Source organism: Peromyscus leucopus, chromosome 16_21 (assembly GCF_004664715.2).
Source record: "Peromyscus leucopus breed LL Stock chromosome 16_21, UCI_PerLeu_2.1, whole genome shotgun sequence".
Taxonomy (NCBI): Eukaryota; Metazoa; Chordata; class Mammalia; order Rodentia; family Cricetidae; genus Peromyscus; species Peromyscus leucopus.
In genome coordinates this window covers 69,244,428-69,257,841 of record NC_051084.1, presented here as the reverse complement: position 1 = coordinate 69,257,841, position 13,414 = coordinate 69,244,428, and the positions used below count along the sequence as shown (strand labels likewise).

Below are 13,414 nucleotides of genomic sequence, written 5' to 3'. Positions count from 1 at the left end.
CCCTGACCACCCCATTGTGGAGACCCTGAGGCAGAAGGCGGAGGCAGACAAAAATGACAAGGCCGTCAAGGACCTGGTGGTGCTGCTGTTCGAAACTGCTCTCCTCTCCTCTGGTTTCTCACTTGAGGATCCCCAAACCCACTCCAACCGTATCTACCGCATGATCAAACTAGGCCTGGGTGAGTTGGGCTCATGAGCTACAGGTGGCAAGCTGTTGAACTGGCTGGACCTTTGGACAGACAGAATACTACCATCTTGTTCAAATCTTGTCTTTCTTTCTTAGGTATTGATGAAGACGAGGTAACAGCGGAGGAGCCCAGTGCTGCTGTTCCTGATGAGATCCCCCCACTCGAGGGTGATGAGGATGCCTCCCGCATGGAAGAAGTAGATTAGAGACCCCTGGGAAGCCCATGTCCTCTGTATAGTTTCCCTGTGGCTCCCCCAGCAGCCTTGACTAGCCCTGACCTACCTGGCTCTCTGCTCATGCTAGAGGATCTCTTTTGTCCTGTCCTTGTGCCTTAAGGCAGGAAAATCCCCTCCCACAGAATAGCAGGGTTGGGTATTGTGTATTGTGGTTTTTGTTTTGTTTTATTTTGTTCTGAAATTAAAAGTATGCAAAATAAAGAAGATGCCGTTTTACACAGTCCTGTTCTCCTTGTACAGTAACACTCAAGATGCCGTGAGCCTTGCCTGGCTGGTTTGGTAGGCCCTCTGAACACTACCTCCCTTGAGTCCCTTCCAGCCAACCAGAACACATGGCCAAGTCACTGCTGCAGTTTAATCAAATAAGAGCAAAAGGTGACATTTCCCAAGTACCGGAACTTGAGCAAGGAACACCAGGGCCCCAGGGGGATGGGCAGGGCTCAGTTTCCTTTGGCACAGCACCATTTTCACTAGCCCCCAGGGAAACTACATTAGGGCCTGTAAACTTCTGTGCTGCCCTTGCCCAGTGTCTGGCAGTCTTGGTGTTAAAGGGGAAAAAAGCAAAGGCCTGGTGCTGGTTCATGGGTCTGCCAGCTAAAACCAAGACCCGGGTCGGGGGAGGAGCTCCATCTGGATTACCACTGTAACTCAGACCCACAACTGCCACTTCCAAGAAAGTAGGTGGGGCTCTTAAGGCAAGGCAAGAGGCTGCCTCCAGGGTTCCAATCCTCTGCTGGATACTGAGATAGAAGATATTCTGCCCTTGAGCCAGCGCCTCTGAGAAGCTACAGAAAGTGAGGGTCCTTCCCTCTTCATACCTTCTGCACTGGGGGCTCAGTTGGCACGGCCTTCTTTCCCCGCTGCTTACGGCCCCGGGCATAGACTCTAAGGAGGAGGGCAGTGAAGACCACAGCCACTCCCAGCCCCCCCACCACAGTGACAGTGTGGCCATAGAGGAGGCAGGAGAGAAGGATGGCGATAGCCTGGCGGAGAGTCATGATGATGGTGAAGACAGCAGCTCCGAACTGTCCAATGGTGTAGAAGATGAAGAGCTGACCGAAGGCAGAGCAGATGGAGAGGAGGAGGGCATGGAGTGCAAACTCACTGTGCCGCCCCATGAAGCGGGCTCCCTCCAGTAGGGCGCCCTGCTCCAGTAGTGAGCCTACTGTGAAGAGACAGGAGAACAGATTGACCCCAAACATCATCTGCACTGAGGACATCTTATAGGCAAACAGGGCATCCTGCCAGTTTGAGGTGAAGCTGTCAAAAGCGATGTAGCCTGCCAGGAGGACCAAGCCTGAGAGCGTGGTGGCTGGAGAGCTTCGGGGTTCTGGTCCGCTGGACAGCAGAAACATGCTAACCCCAATGGAGATGAGGCCTGCAGTCAGGTATTCCCAGTGTTCATAGCTTCGCCTGGACACCAGCTTTCCCATCATCATGACAGGAATCACCTTGGAGGCCTTGGCCAGCACCTGGGTAGGGAAGCTGACGAACTTAAGCGCTTCATATTGGCACCAGCTGCTAAGTACGTTTGACAGACTGGCGAAAGAGTACCGGTACATGGGGGCACCATGACGGGGTTGCTTGCGTAGGACACAGTAGAGACCTGCCACAATCAGTGCCAGCACACGGTTCATTAGCACCAGGAACTGTGAGTCCGTGAAATGCTCGCCTGGTGATGTGGCTGTGGCCCCATAGCTGCCGGTCATCACTCTCTCCTGCAGTACACCCCAAGTCAGATAGGACACCTGGGGGGTGGAGGGGAGAATGGCAACAGTGAACAAGAAAAGGAGTAGGTAGAAGTCTGTTTTCTCTCTTCCTCGGGATGCTCGCATATGATGTAACTGACACCATCCTTTTTGGTTCCTCTGTAGTAGAGGCTTCTTTCCTAAGCTTTAATTCACCACCTGCTTTAGGACCAGACCCTGTCCATCTCATGGCACAAGTCCATTAGAGCTGGCTCCACATACCATAAAAAGTTTTATTGATTTTGAACCAATTCAAAATAAACTGGAATGTTTGGAAGCCTCAGAGAGGGCTGGCCACTTTCAGTTCTAATATATATAAGGTGGGCTGGGACCCACTCCAAACTATGGCCTGTGAGAGCATCCCACTCACAAAGGCTGAATGGCTGCCTAAACTTGTGTGTGGTCCTGGGACTGACTGAGGTTTGTGCATGGTAGGCAAGTGCTCTATTGGGTTATATGCCCAGAGCCCCTCTCACATTATTATTTTATTTATTTATTTATTATTTTGAGACAGGGTTTCACTATGCAGCCCTAGTTATCCTGGAACTGGACATGTAGACCAGGCTGGTCTCCAACTCAGAGATCCACCTGCTCTGCCTCCCACATGCTGGGACAAATGCACCACAACGCTCGGTTTATTTATGTTTTGACAGAATCTCACACTAAATTGCTTGGGTAGGCCTTCAGGCTTCTCTCTCTCTTTTCTTTTCTTTTTTGGACTTCAAGACAGGGTTTCTCCGTGTGGCTCTGGATGTCCTGGGACTTGCTCAGTAGACTAGGCTGGCCTCCAACTCACAGAGATCCTCCTGCCTCTGTCTCCAGAGTGCTGGAATTAAAAGCGTGCGCCACCACTGCCACCAGGCTCAGGCCTTGAACTTTGCATCCTTCTACTTCAGCTTCAGAATAGCTGGGATGACAGCTTGTGCTATCATGCCTGGCTTTCCCCAAAATGTTGTCAGTGAGATTATATATTAGACACAGTACACAGAGCAGAAAAAGAGCACAAAGAGAAAAAACATACGGAGAAGACAGGCTGTCTTCCACACCAGACACCATTACATATGTGGATGGTGAACTGTCGGGACAGGTATTGGAGGAAGAAAGGCTAAGAGGCAGAAAATACTTCAACACTTTCAGGGTGGGGCTGCATCCTGCAGGGACATAAACCATACCTAAATCAATAAACCTTTGGTGTGGGCAGGACAACTCTGGTTTCATTAAGTCCCTGGCTGCCTGGACCCAACCTGGGAAGAGAAGGGGAGCCTGTCTACTTACCTGGAGCCCCGAGGCACAGAAGACCAGCTTCAGGATCTGCCAAGAGGGCGTAGTATCCGCTGCTTCTGTCCGGGGAGCCAGTGGAATCTCATCAGAGGCCTTGGGCTCATTGCCAAACACACAGGCTTTCACCAGGGGAAAGCAGAGACCCCTGCCTGAAGAAGACACACAAAGTCAAGTTCCACACCTTCTCCAGAGCAGCCAGCCAGCCCCCTCTCTCTGACCTGGCTCCCCTCCCTTCCCAAGCCACGTTCCACTTTGAATGTCCGCCAACACCTACAACCGTACCTAGCTCATTTCCCCACCCTTAGACCACATTACCTGTCTCCAGGTAGTTCTTCCGTCTTAAATATTGCACCAGGAGGTAGCCAGGTACCATAAAGCTGGCATAGCCAGCAGCATTCACGAAAAAGCGGAAGAACCACAGCTGTGTCCAGGACTGCGGAGGGGCTTCGGGTGACTCCCCACCTGCTCCCAAAGAAGGGAGCGCGGCGAGCACCACCACTGCCCACCATCTGCTGGGACAGCCAAAGCAGCGATTAGGGTTGCGGCTTTTCAGCCCCTCTGCCCTCCGGAGGGGACCGTACCAGGGAAGTGCCCAGTGGCGTCCCCGCCCCCTCCGCTGCAGTCCAGCGGGACGGACAAAGAGCTTCTCTCTCCCTCTCTCTCTCGGGGGGTCCGACGCAGGCCAGGCAGAGCCTCCTCCCTTCCCGGGGGCGGCCCCGCCTGCCCAGCCACATAGGTCGCCTCTGTTCCCTCCAGCGCGCGGGCAGCTCAGGCCACGGGCGGCCCCCCCGCTTCCCGCTCCCGAGCGCCACAGTCCCACATCCCCCTCCGGGAGACGTCCCCGAAGCCCCCCAGGAACACAGGCCACACGCCGCGCCCCCATCCACACCGGCTCCTGACAGCGCTCGCTCCGCGGGTCTGCAGCCGGAGGACCCCACCCCGCCTCCCGAGCCCCGGGGTCTGGGTCACGTGGCCCCGGGGTCTGGGTCACGTGGGCCATGGCTGCCCGAGCCCCCCCCACCTGGCGTCCATGGCCCAGCCGCGTGGGGCGGAGGGGGGACCGGGGAATGCGAGTCCCCGGGCCGCACGCTCCCTCCGCTCCCTTCGCCGCCCGCTCCAGCAGCCAGCCAGGCAGCCAGCGGAAGTGCCGCGCTCTTCCCGCCTCCTCCCCGCCGGAGCCCCTCCGCAGCCGCCCGGCCACAGCGCCCCCGCGCGGCCCGGAGGCAGACCAGCCCCGTTCTCGCGGGGAACCCCGGTTGGGACTCCCTCCCAATTCATCAGCCTGCTTGGTCATAGCCATCAACCCTTGCCGTCCCAGACACAGGGACGACTATTGCCATCTAGTGGACGGGAGTTTTGCGTATCTGAGACCTAAGCACTTCCCCTTAGGTCAGTTTCCCAACAATGTCTCCTTCCTTTTTCGGCTGGGTCAGTGATCATCCCCCTAGTACCTGTGACCGTGACCTTCGAGACTCTGCATGACCACGTGCGTCCTCCTCGCCCACTCACTCGCTCAACCCTGTAGAACCCTGCTGACCTGTTTGCAGTTCCTTAAATTCATGGGAGGCCTTCCCCTAACGCCCTGTCCCTTTCTTTGCTCATCCTACGTCACAATTTTTCGTTTCTTTCTTGGTTTTCCAAGACAGGGTTTCTCTGTGTAGCCTTGGCTGTCCTGGAACTTGCTTTGTAGACCAGGCTGGCCTCGAACTCACAGCAATCTGTGTGCCTCTGTCGCCCCGAGTGTCGGGATTAAAGGTGTGTGACCACCACCAGGCTCTATGTCCCCATTTCTGTGACACCCATCTGAAGCTTCCCCTGCGCCACCCAGAGAATGATTCTCCACCCACTCCATTGACCCGTTCTTGCTAGTTTTTCCTTCCCAGCTCCCGTTGCAACTTATGACCATGCATTTAGTTGTTTATAATTTTAATAGCTGTCTCACTCACGGGATGCACTTGCTTAGAGTTTATAAGCGCTAAGCATCAGAAACTATGTTGGCTTATTTTCCTCTTGTTCTTCATGGCAGTCATGGGCGTGACCTAGCAGCGCCCTCAGTGTGTGGAATCTAAGGGAAGAAAAGTAGAGCTGTAGTTCTCTTGTCCTCCACGTCCCCAGGCTTCTTCAGGGACACGGCTCCATATTCCTCCTTCTCACTCTCCATCCCTGGGCAGTTCCACATGAAGGAGAGGTGTCTGTGCTGGCAGGAAACAGGCCTGAGAACTCTCAGTTCTCCTACCCTACCCAGCAAGGCTCTAACTCCCCTTGCTCAGGGGCCAGTTTCCTTCTCTCTGCCTTGACCTCAGGATCACAGGTCAGGTCTGCTTACGAATACAACTGTAGAAGGGAAACATTTTTTTTTTTTAAAGTCTCTCTCTTAGTGTCATGTTACAGAATTATCCCTTCCCAAAGGCTCAGTTTGGAGCCTTATGCATGAAGTCTTTAGATAAGTGTGTTTTCCCAGGCTCACTGCCACCAAACCTATATTCCCAGCTACTCGGGAGCCTGAGACAGAAGGATCCTAGTACAAGGACTGCTTGCTACAGAGCGAGTTCCAGGCCATCTCAGGCCACTCCGTGAGACCCGTCACAAAATTCAAAGTAAAGAGAGGGTTGGGGATAGAGCTACATCATAGTAAGCTTGCCTACCAATTGGGGGCGCGAGGTTCAACCCCCAGTCCCAAGCTCACTCACAAAGGAGTTTTAGGCAAGACCCCTCAGGGTCCCGTTTGCTCATCCCTCTTTTCCTGATGGTTGGCAACTTCAGCCCGTGCCATCTTCCACAGGAGCAAGCAGGCTTCACTCAGGATACCTGGGGTTGGAGGGTCTTTCAAGACTCTCCATCCTGACCACCTGGGAAGCTCTTCCTTCCAGAGTGGTTCTTCCTCATTTGCAATCCTTCCTCTCATTTTAGGACTACACTAGCCCCAGGCTCCGGCCTCAGCAGAGGGGCGCGTTGCTTGGGCCCCGGCTGCAGCAGCTGTGGCTCCAGCTTCCAGGTGTGAAGGGGTGGAACCCCCCCCCTGTCCAGACTTCAGTCAGTACACAGCAGTGGCTTCCCGGAGATTTTCAGGTCATCAAAGGGCAAATAAGAAAGGAGCTGAGAAAGATAATGGAGGGAAACAGAGTTAATGTTAGGAGAGAGGGCAGTAGGGAGCCGGGAGGAACTCGGTCAATACTAACTTCCCAGATAGTGAGTGACCTGGGCATGGCAGAGGCCCAAAGCGTTAGACAAGCTCCAAAATAAATCATGCAGAATATCAGAGCCAGGAGTGGCTTAGAGCTGACCCAGTCCATTGGACTATCCTTTGTTGGAGTTGTTGGGGGGTGGGGAAGGGCATGCATTATATATTTTGAATATTGTTGTTTGTTTCTTTGTTTTTGAGAGAGTTTCTCTGTGTAATTTTGGTGCCTGTCCTGGAACTCACTCTGTAGACCAGACTGGCCTCTAACTCACAGACCTCTACCTGCCTTTGCTCTCAAGTGCTGGGATGAAAGGCATGTGCCAGCAAACCTGGCTGAATTTTTTTTTTTTCAAGACAGGGTTTCTCTGTGTAGTTTTAGTGCCTGTCCTGGATCTCACTCTGTAGTACAGGCTGGCCTTGAACTCACAGAGATCCGTCTGCCTCTGTCTCCCCAGTGCTGGGACTAAAGGTATGTGCCACCACCACCAGGCTCTGAATATTTTTTTATGCATAGAAAATGTGAGTTTTGCTGGGTGGTGGCAGTGCATGCCTTTAATCCCAGTACTTGGGAAGGAGAGGCAGGTGGATCTCTGAGTTTGAGGCCAGCCTGGTCTAACAAGCCAGTTCCAGGACAGCCAGGGCTACACAGAGAAACCCTGTCTTGAAAAGCAAAAAAAAAAAAAAAAAAAAAGTCTAAGACCTGGAGCAGGTATAGATTTGTGTGCTGCGGACATTTGCTGAAGCTGAGTGCAGACAGGTGCTGAGGTATAGCTCTTTATACTCCATCTAGCTGCTCACCGATTCACTCCTGTGAGAGTCCATGTTTGGGCTCTTTGGGCCTGACCAGTTTAGAGAACTAGCTGAGGGGCAGATACAGCCCAAGATGTCACAGTTGTTAAGAAGCAGTCCTGTTCTGCCCTAGCACTTTCGGGGAGGAGAGGGGTTGAGGTAGGAACTCATGTAGCTTAGGCTGGCCTTGAAGTTGCTATATAGATGAAGGACCTTCAGCATTTGATCCTCCACCCCGCCCCCGCCCCCGCCGCCCCATTTCCCAAGTGCTGGAATTGCAGGTATATGCCACTGTATGTGGTGCTGGGCATTGAACCCAGGGCCTCTTACATGCTAGGCCAGCACTCTGTCAACTGCTACACCCCCTACCTGACCCCAGCACTGTTACCTGGCTGGAGTCCTTCGCCTAAGGAAAGAGCCTAACTCTGTTATGGGTAGGAGACCCTGCAAGGCAGAGCGTATGTGTCTTACATCCTCAGCCAGGTCCTGGGGTGTCTCATCTTCTACATTCAGCAGCAGGGAGTCGGCACCAGCCTCACAAAGAGCGGAGGAGATACTGTTGAGGCCCCGGCCAGCTGCCAGGTGCAGAGGTGTGCACCCATTGAGCATGCGGGCATCCACCCGGGCACCAGCCCGGAGCAGGAACTGTACCAGGCTGCGCTCCTGGGTTTCCACGGCCAGGTGCAGGGCAGTCTTTCCACTGGTGGCCTCCTGGAGAGGAACAGGGGTGTCAGCTGGAATGTTAGGAGGTAATATGCTGAGCCTGAGCTCTGCAGATGGGGGGTCATCATGTTTAACACTAACAGGGGACCTGCAGTTAGAGCAGGTGGGGGCGGGTGGTGGGCCAGGTGGCGCCCTGATGGGCAGCCTCACCTGTGCGTCAATGTCGGCTCCATTCTGAAGCAGCAGTTCTATGAGTGCTTGGTTTCTCTGCAATGTGGCGATGTGGAGACAGGCCAGACCTGAGGTGGAATAGGCGGAGATGCTGTTTGGTGTCTACTGGTCCTTTTCTCCAGGGCCTACCCAACCCTTTAGCCTCATGGGACTCTGCCTACTCAATGCCTCTAATCACAGGACTGTTAAAATACAACCTCCCCAAAACCCCCTCAGAAGTCTGAGAGGAAAGGAACTCAAAGTTTCCATTTTTTCAGTCATGTTATTGAAACTTTCATGCTTCAAGGATCAGGCTGCCGAGTGACAGCCCCAACTGCACACATCCTTCCAACAGATACCCCACCCCCGCTAACTCTAGACTTTTACCTGCCTGGGGATCCTCCCGGGCCCAGTCTCTGCCCAGGGACCATTTCTTCCTATTCGCCCCACGGCTTTTATTTTACTTGATTTCGCTATTTCCCTTCTGGTCTAGAACCTCCTTCCTTTCTCCAAGCCTGCCTGTAATAGAGACCTAGACTGAAACTTACATCCTCTATCACTTTCAAGTCTGTTCTGTTCTAAGATTCCTGACTCTGAGGACTTCCCTGACCTCCCCCTACCAAAAAACAAATCACCCCAACCCCGCCACCCCCCAGCTCGCCCTCTGCTCCTCTACAATGCCCACATAGAATCCACTTTGTAGAGCTATCATCTGCCTCCCTCTTCCTTAGTTTTGCTCACAGATGTAGGCTCTGCCCCTACGACCATGTGTGGCCCACAGAAAGGGAGTTCCTTTGTTCATCCAATTGCTACTGAATTAAATATCTTTAGGGCAAGATTTAGATGTCTGCTCGTCACACTGCAGGCACTGGGTACATTCTCAAACAAATCATTCCCTCAGTCCTTTAGTAAGGCTGAATTGAGTGCTCAAAGTGTCTTGGGGGGGGGAGCTGCAGGCAGGCACCTCCCTTTCCTGTCACGGGCCCGGCTACCCCAAGGTGCCCCCCAAGCCCTGGGGCTACTTGCACCTTGCCAGTTCTTCAGCTGGAGGTCCAGGGGGTGAGAGGGCTCCCTTCCTGGCTCTGGCTGCTCCTTCAGCAGGCAGCAGGCGCAGGCCAGATTCTGGCGCCGGCAGGCTACATGCAGGGCTGTATCACCATGCTGGTCCTGGAGTATTCGGCTGGCTCCCTTCAGCACCAGCGCCCGGACGATATCGGGCTGGTCCAGGTGCACAGCCAGATGGAGTGCTGTCTGCAGGCACAGAGGGTCACAGGGTCACAGGGCCACTGCAGCAGGCTCCTGTCTCTGAGAACATGTTTGGGGACGGGGTACAACCATCTTTAAGTCCTAGTATCGTCTCTGAAAGTAGCTGTAAAAGCCAGAGTTGGATTTTCCATGAAATTACTCCCAAGGACCCCCCCCAAGTGCTTGGGACTCCAATTCTGGTAGCAGGATAAGGGAAACAGAGCCCCCTGCTCTAAGTCCCTCATCCTCTGGAGACATCTGTGTTATCCTCAGGGTCTGGTCTGCAGGGGTTGGGTGAGGAGAGGACAGGTCAGGACAGTCTCTCTCTCACCACTTGCTCTCTCCTTTAAGGCTCAGTTAAGATGTCAACTCTTATGTGGCCCTCTTTGCCTGTCCCTCAAAGACACCAGCCCCCACTGAAGCTGCTGTGATCTTCAGTACAACTGTTTTCATGCTGTACAATTCGGTGCTGGTGGCGGGGCTGCCAGCACCTCGTGCGTGGGCAGAGGCCACATCTCCCTCGTCTGTCTCTGTGACGCAGCTGCTGGCTCTGTCTGGCAGATGGCTTCCTATGGTCTCTGGTTGTGGCTGCTGGATTTGGTGACCAGGTTACAGACAGGTATCTGGACACAGCTTTCTCCCTCTACTCACCTGGTAAAGGTTGTTCTGAATGTCCAGGACTTCCTGGGGCAGGAAAGCCAGGCAACAGAACAGCACTGCCGGGGCTTCGTGAATCACGGCCAAGTGGAGCAGCCTGGAGCAGGAGAGGGCTAGGGTCAGGGCCCCGGCCAGAGAGGGCGTGCCGGGGGCTTGGGGTTAGAATGAATGCACCAACCTCTAACGAGCCACCCACAACCAAGTCGGTGCAGGAAGTGAGAGTTTGGGCCAGGAAGTAAGGGGTTGGCACAGGAAGCCAGGATTCTGGATGTGGGAGCACCAAGATCTGATGGCTAGACCTGTGGAGGGCCTTGGCTGGGTGGGCATGGGGGCAGGGTGCTGACGGGGTAACAGCCTTCCTGGCCAGCTTGCCCACACCCAGCTCCCTTCTGCCCCCAGGGCCTTGCCAGGCCGGCTGCAGCTAAATTGAAAGCTGCTGGAGGCACTCGGAGGGGGTTTCCAGGGCTGAGTTACCCACCTCCCCACAACGGGGAGTACAGGAGGAGGAGGAGGCAGATGTGGGGTTCCCCCCAGCAACTCAATGTCACACATTCCCAGGGAGGGAAGAGGACAAGCACGACATCTTGATCGGCTGCCCTACCCATGAGTCAAAGGGCCATTCCTCATCCTGCACAGGCCGCTGGCGGCGGGGGCCTGGTCAGAAACCCTCTCCTAAGTACAGCTCTGAGGGGAGCTGGGTGCAGTGCAGGGAATGTGTTTGATGGCCAGGGGGTGACAGGAGTAACTGGGGCATCTGGGATGGGAAGTTCCAGTCTTGGGGTTTCCCCACAGCAGGTGGGGAGAATGAAAGCCAGGGTTCAACGGTCTAGACCTGGACAGCTGCCTGGGGGCAACTTGGCTAAAGGCCTGTCTGGGCTAGGGAGGGGGACACTCAGGAGGAAGAGGGGCAAGCTTTGGCTGTCGGCAGGCGGTGGAGAAGGCCAGGAGAGAGTGACGAGGGAGGGAGGAACCACTCTGGAAATCCCCTCGGCCAGGGCCTGCTCTCTGGGTCACATTCCCTGCAGCCACCTCCCTCTCCCCCTCAGCCTCCCCTCCTCCCCCCTCCTTTCCCACTTCCACACTTTCCACAGTCCAGCCACCTCCAAAGGAGGAAAGAGCTCTGCTGGGGGTGGGGGGGCCCCGATGCTTCTCTGCATACACACAGCACCTGTCTCTAACCAGACGGTCAAGGCTGGAGCTCCGAGGCTCACAAAGGAGGGTAGGAGAAGTTGTGCATGGAGCTCCCCAAACTCTGAGGTTCTGGGCTAAGGGTTTGCGACCCAGGGACAAAGTACGAAAACCTAACCTGCTCTCTCCCACACACAGGGTGGAGACTATCTTTGCCAATACCCACCCGAGACCCCCACATCTCCAACAAGCAGGTCGAAACAGGTACCCCCTGCATTCCAGCATCTCTCATCTGGGACTCCAACTGCCCCTCTTCTGTCTATCATCTCCAAAGCCCAGTCACTCCCTCTGCTAGCATGTTCTTCTACCTAAGGCCATTCCCATACTGGCTACACTTGATTGCCTCAGTCCAGCTACACCTGACTCCAGCTGGGCCTAGGGGAGGAAAAGGAAAATGAAGACAGGACAGGGAGGAGAATTTGGGGAGCTCAGGAGGTGCAGGGTGTTGGGGAGGCTGACACCAAGCCATAGCCATCACTTCCCTTTTCTCAGAGGAGGAGGAAGTGAGCTGGGGCAGCCAGCTGCCTATCCTGTTTGTTGGGGCAAGAATTCTCAGTCTACTCACCCGTCTTTTGGGACCAATTCCAAACAGGCAACCTGGGAGCACCCTTAACTCAACTTCCTGGGTTCAAATGGCACCTGTAACCTGGTGTTGTCCTTTGTTCCTCGGGATAGGGCGTTGTGAAGCCAGGCACTGGGATCTCAAATATTGAGCAAACAGGGACATCCCCTCTCCCAAGAAGAAAAACAAAAACTGAATTGGTTGTGGGGAATTTCTCTTCCCAGGGGTGGGTCACTGGTAGATTTTTAAGATTCTAGCTGGGCGTTCTAGGTTCTAAGGGCCCTGCTAGCTCTGCCCACTCCCCAAAGAGGGAGATGGTGTCTGGTCTTTTGGGCTGAACCTGACTACAGCTTAAAAAAGTAGGCTACGAGTTAAGTTTGGAGTTTGGAGAAGAGGGCTGGCCCTTCCAGGGAGGGTGCTTTGAGGGTCTATCCTCTCAGGTGATGATGGTGGTGGGATGCTCAGCCACCCCTGTGGAGGCTCTGACTGTGAGCATCTTGTCTCAGCCTATCCAGTTTACTCACGTGTCTCCATCCTCAGAGATGTATGTGAGCGCTTCGAGTTGCTGAGGGCTCAGTACCTCCGTGTGGGGCAGCGGTGAGTCTGGGGCCGGGTCCTCCACTTCAGGTCTCCCCAGCAAGGGCAAGGACTCAGTGAGAGAGGAGGAAGCATAGGTGGAGTCCGCCCGCTCTCCATCTGCATCTTCTTTCTCCCCTGGTTCCTTGTGGGTCTCTGGAGGATGGCTCCAGGGCTGTGGACAGCCTCTGTGCGATGGTCCGGAGCCTGGGGACGCAGCAGGCTCGGGCAAGGAGCGCAGAGAGCGCAGCGACTCTATGCCGGAGTCGCACTGGCCGTCGTCCGCCTCGTCCGGCCCCTTCCGCGCATCCGACATGCCGGCCGCGCCAGCCCGGGCGTCCGGGGTCCAGGGGGGTCTAACTCTGAGATGTGCTGCGCGCTTTTCCGGGTTTGCGGGTCCGCCTAGCAGAACCAGAGTCCCTCTCCGAGCGCTCTCATTACCCGCTGTGCAGGCGCCAGGAACGGACACGAAGCGCGAGAGGTCCGGGGCTCCGGCCAGGTCCACCGCAGCGGATGCTTTGGGCAGCTGAACGGTCCCTAGTCCAGTCTTCTCTCTTGCCCCGCCCCCGGGCCCATAAGGGGCGGACAGCCACCACGCCCACAGCCCCGCCCCCTCAAAGGCGCTTCCGGGTAGAGCCCCGCCCCTCCGGAATCCCCCTGCCGCTTGCGTAGGCTGGGAGTCCCTGGTTACCAAGTCTTGACTCACTCCTGCGTTGATTGTTTCGCCCATTCACTCATTCATTCATTCATTCATTCGTTCGTTCGTCATTCATTTCACTCTTCCTTTTTAGTTCATTCATTAATTCCATGCATTCTTTCGTTTGTCCTTTTAGTTCTGTGTCTTCCTTTCATTGAGTTCATCGTTTGAAAAGTGTATTTCATGTGTTCGTG

At 54.9% G+C, this 13,414-nt stretch overlaps 2 protein-coding genes across 4 annotated transcripts; both read right to left on the bottom strand.

The window, feature by feature from the left end:
• Window positions 1-758: 758 nt before the first annotated feature.
• Window positions 759-4,604, bottom strand: Slc35b2 (solute carrier family 35 member B2). 3 transcript variants are annotated; one of them, XM_028890696.2, is made up of 4 exons: window positions 4,474-4,604; window positions 3,768-3,961; window positions 3,447-3,601; window positions 759-2,171 (listed from the first exon to the last, which is right to left on the bottom strand). In XM_028890696.2, exons 1-4 carry the CDS (start codon window positions 4,482-4,484, stop codon window positions 1,236-1,238), a joined length of 1,296 nt encoding a protein of 431 aa, XP_028746529.1. In that variant the 5' UTR covers window positions 4,485-4,604; the 3' UTR covers window positions 759-1,235. The 3 variants fall into 3 exon arrangements, with proteins under 3 accessions (XP_028746529.1, XP_037055387.1, XP_028746530.1); XM_037199492.1 differs by lacking the exon at window positions 4,474-4,604 and adding an exon at window positions 4,342-4,392 and having other exon boundaries at window positions 3,447-3,597; XM_028890697.2 differs by lacking the exon at window positions 4,474-4,604 and adding an exon at window positions 4,342-4,361.
• A 757-nt stretch (window positions 4,605-5,361) lies between these two features.
• Window positions 5,362-13,089, bottom strand: Nfkbie (NFKB inhibitor epsilon). Its single transcript, XM_028890716.2, has 6 exons — window positions 12,472-13,089; window positions 10,192-10,294; window positions 9,324-9,546; window positions 8,296-8,384; window positions 7,894-8,133; window positions 5,362-6,548 (listed from the first exon to the last, which is right to left on the bottom strand). Exons 1-6 carry the CDS (start codon window positions 12,837-12,839, stop codon window positions 6,483-6,485), a joined length of 1,089 nt encoding a protein of 362 aa, XP_028746549.1. The 5' UTR covers window positions 12,840-13,089; the 3' UTR covers window positions 5,362-6,482.
• Window positions 13,090-13,414: the final 325 nt, after the last annotated feature.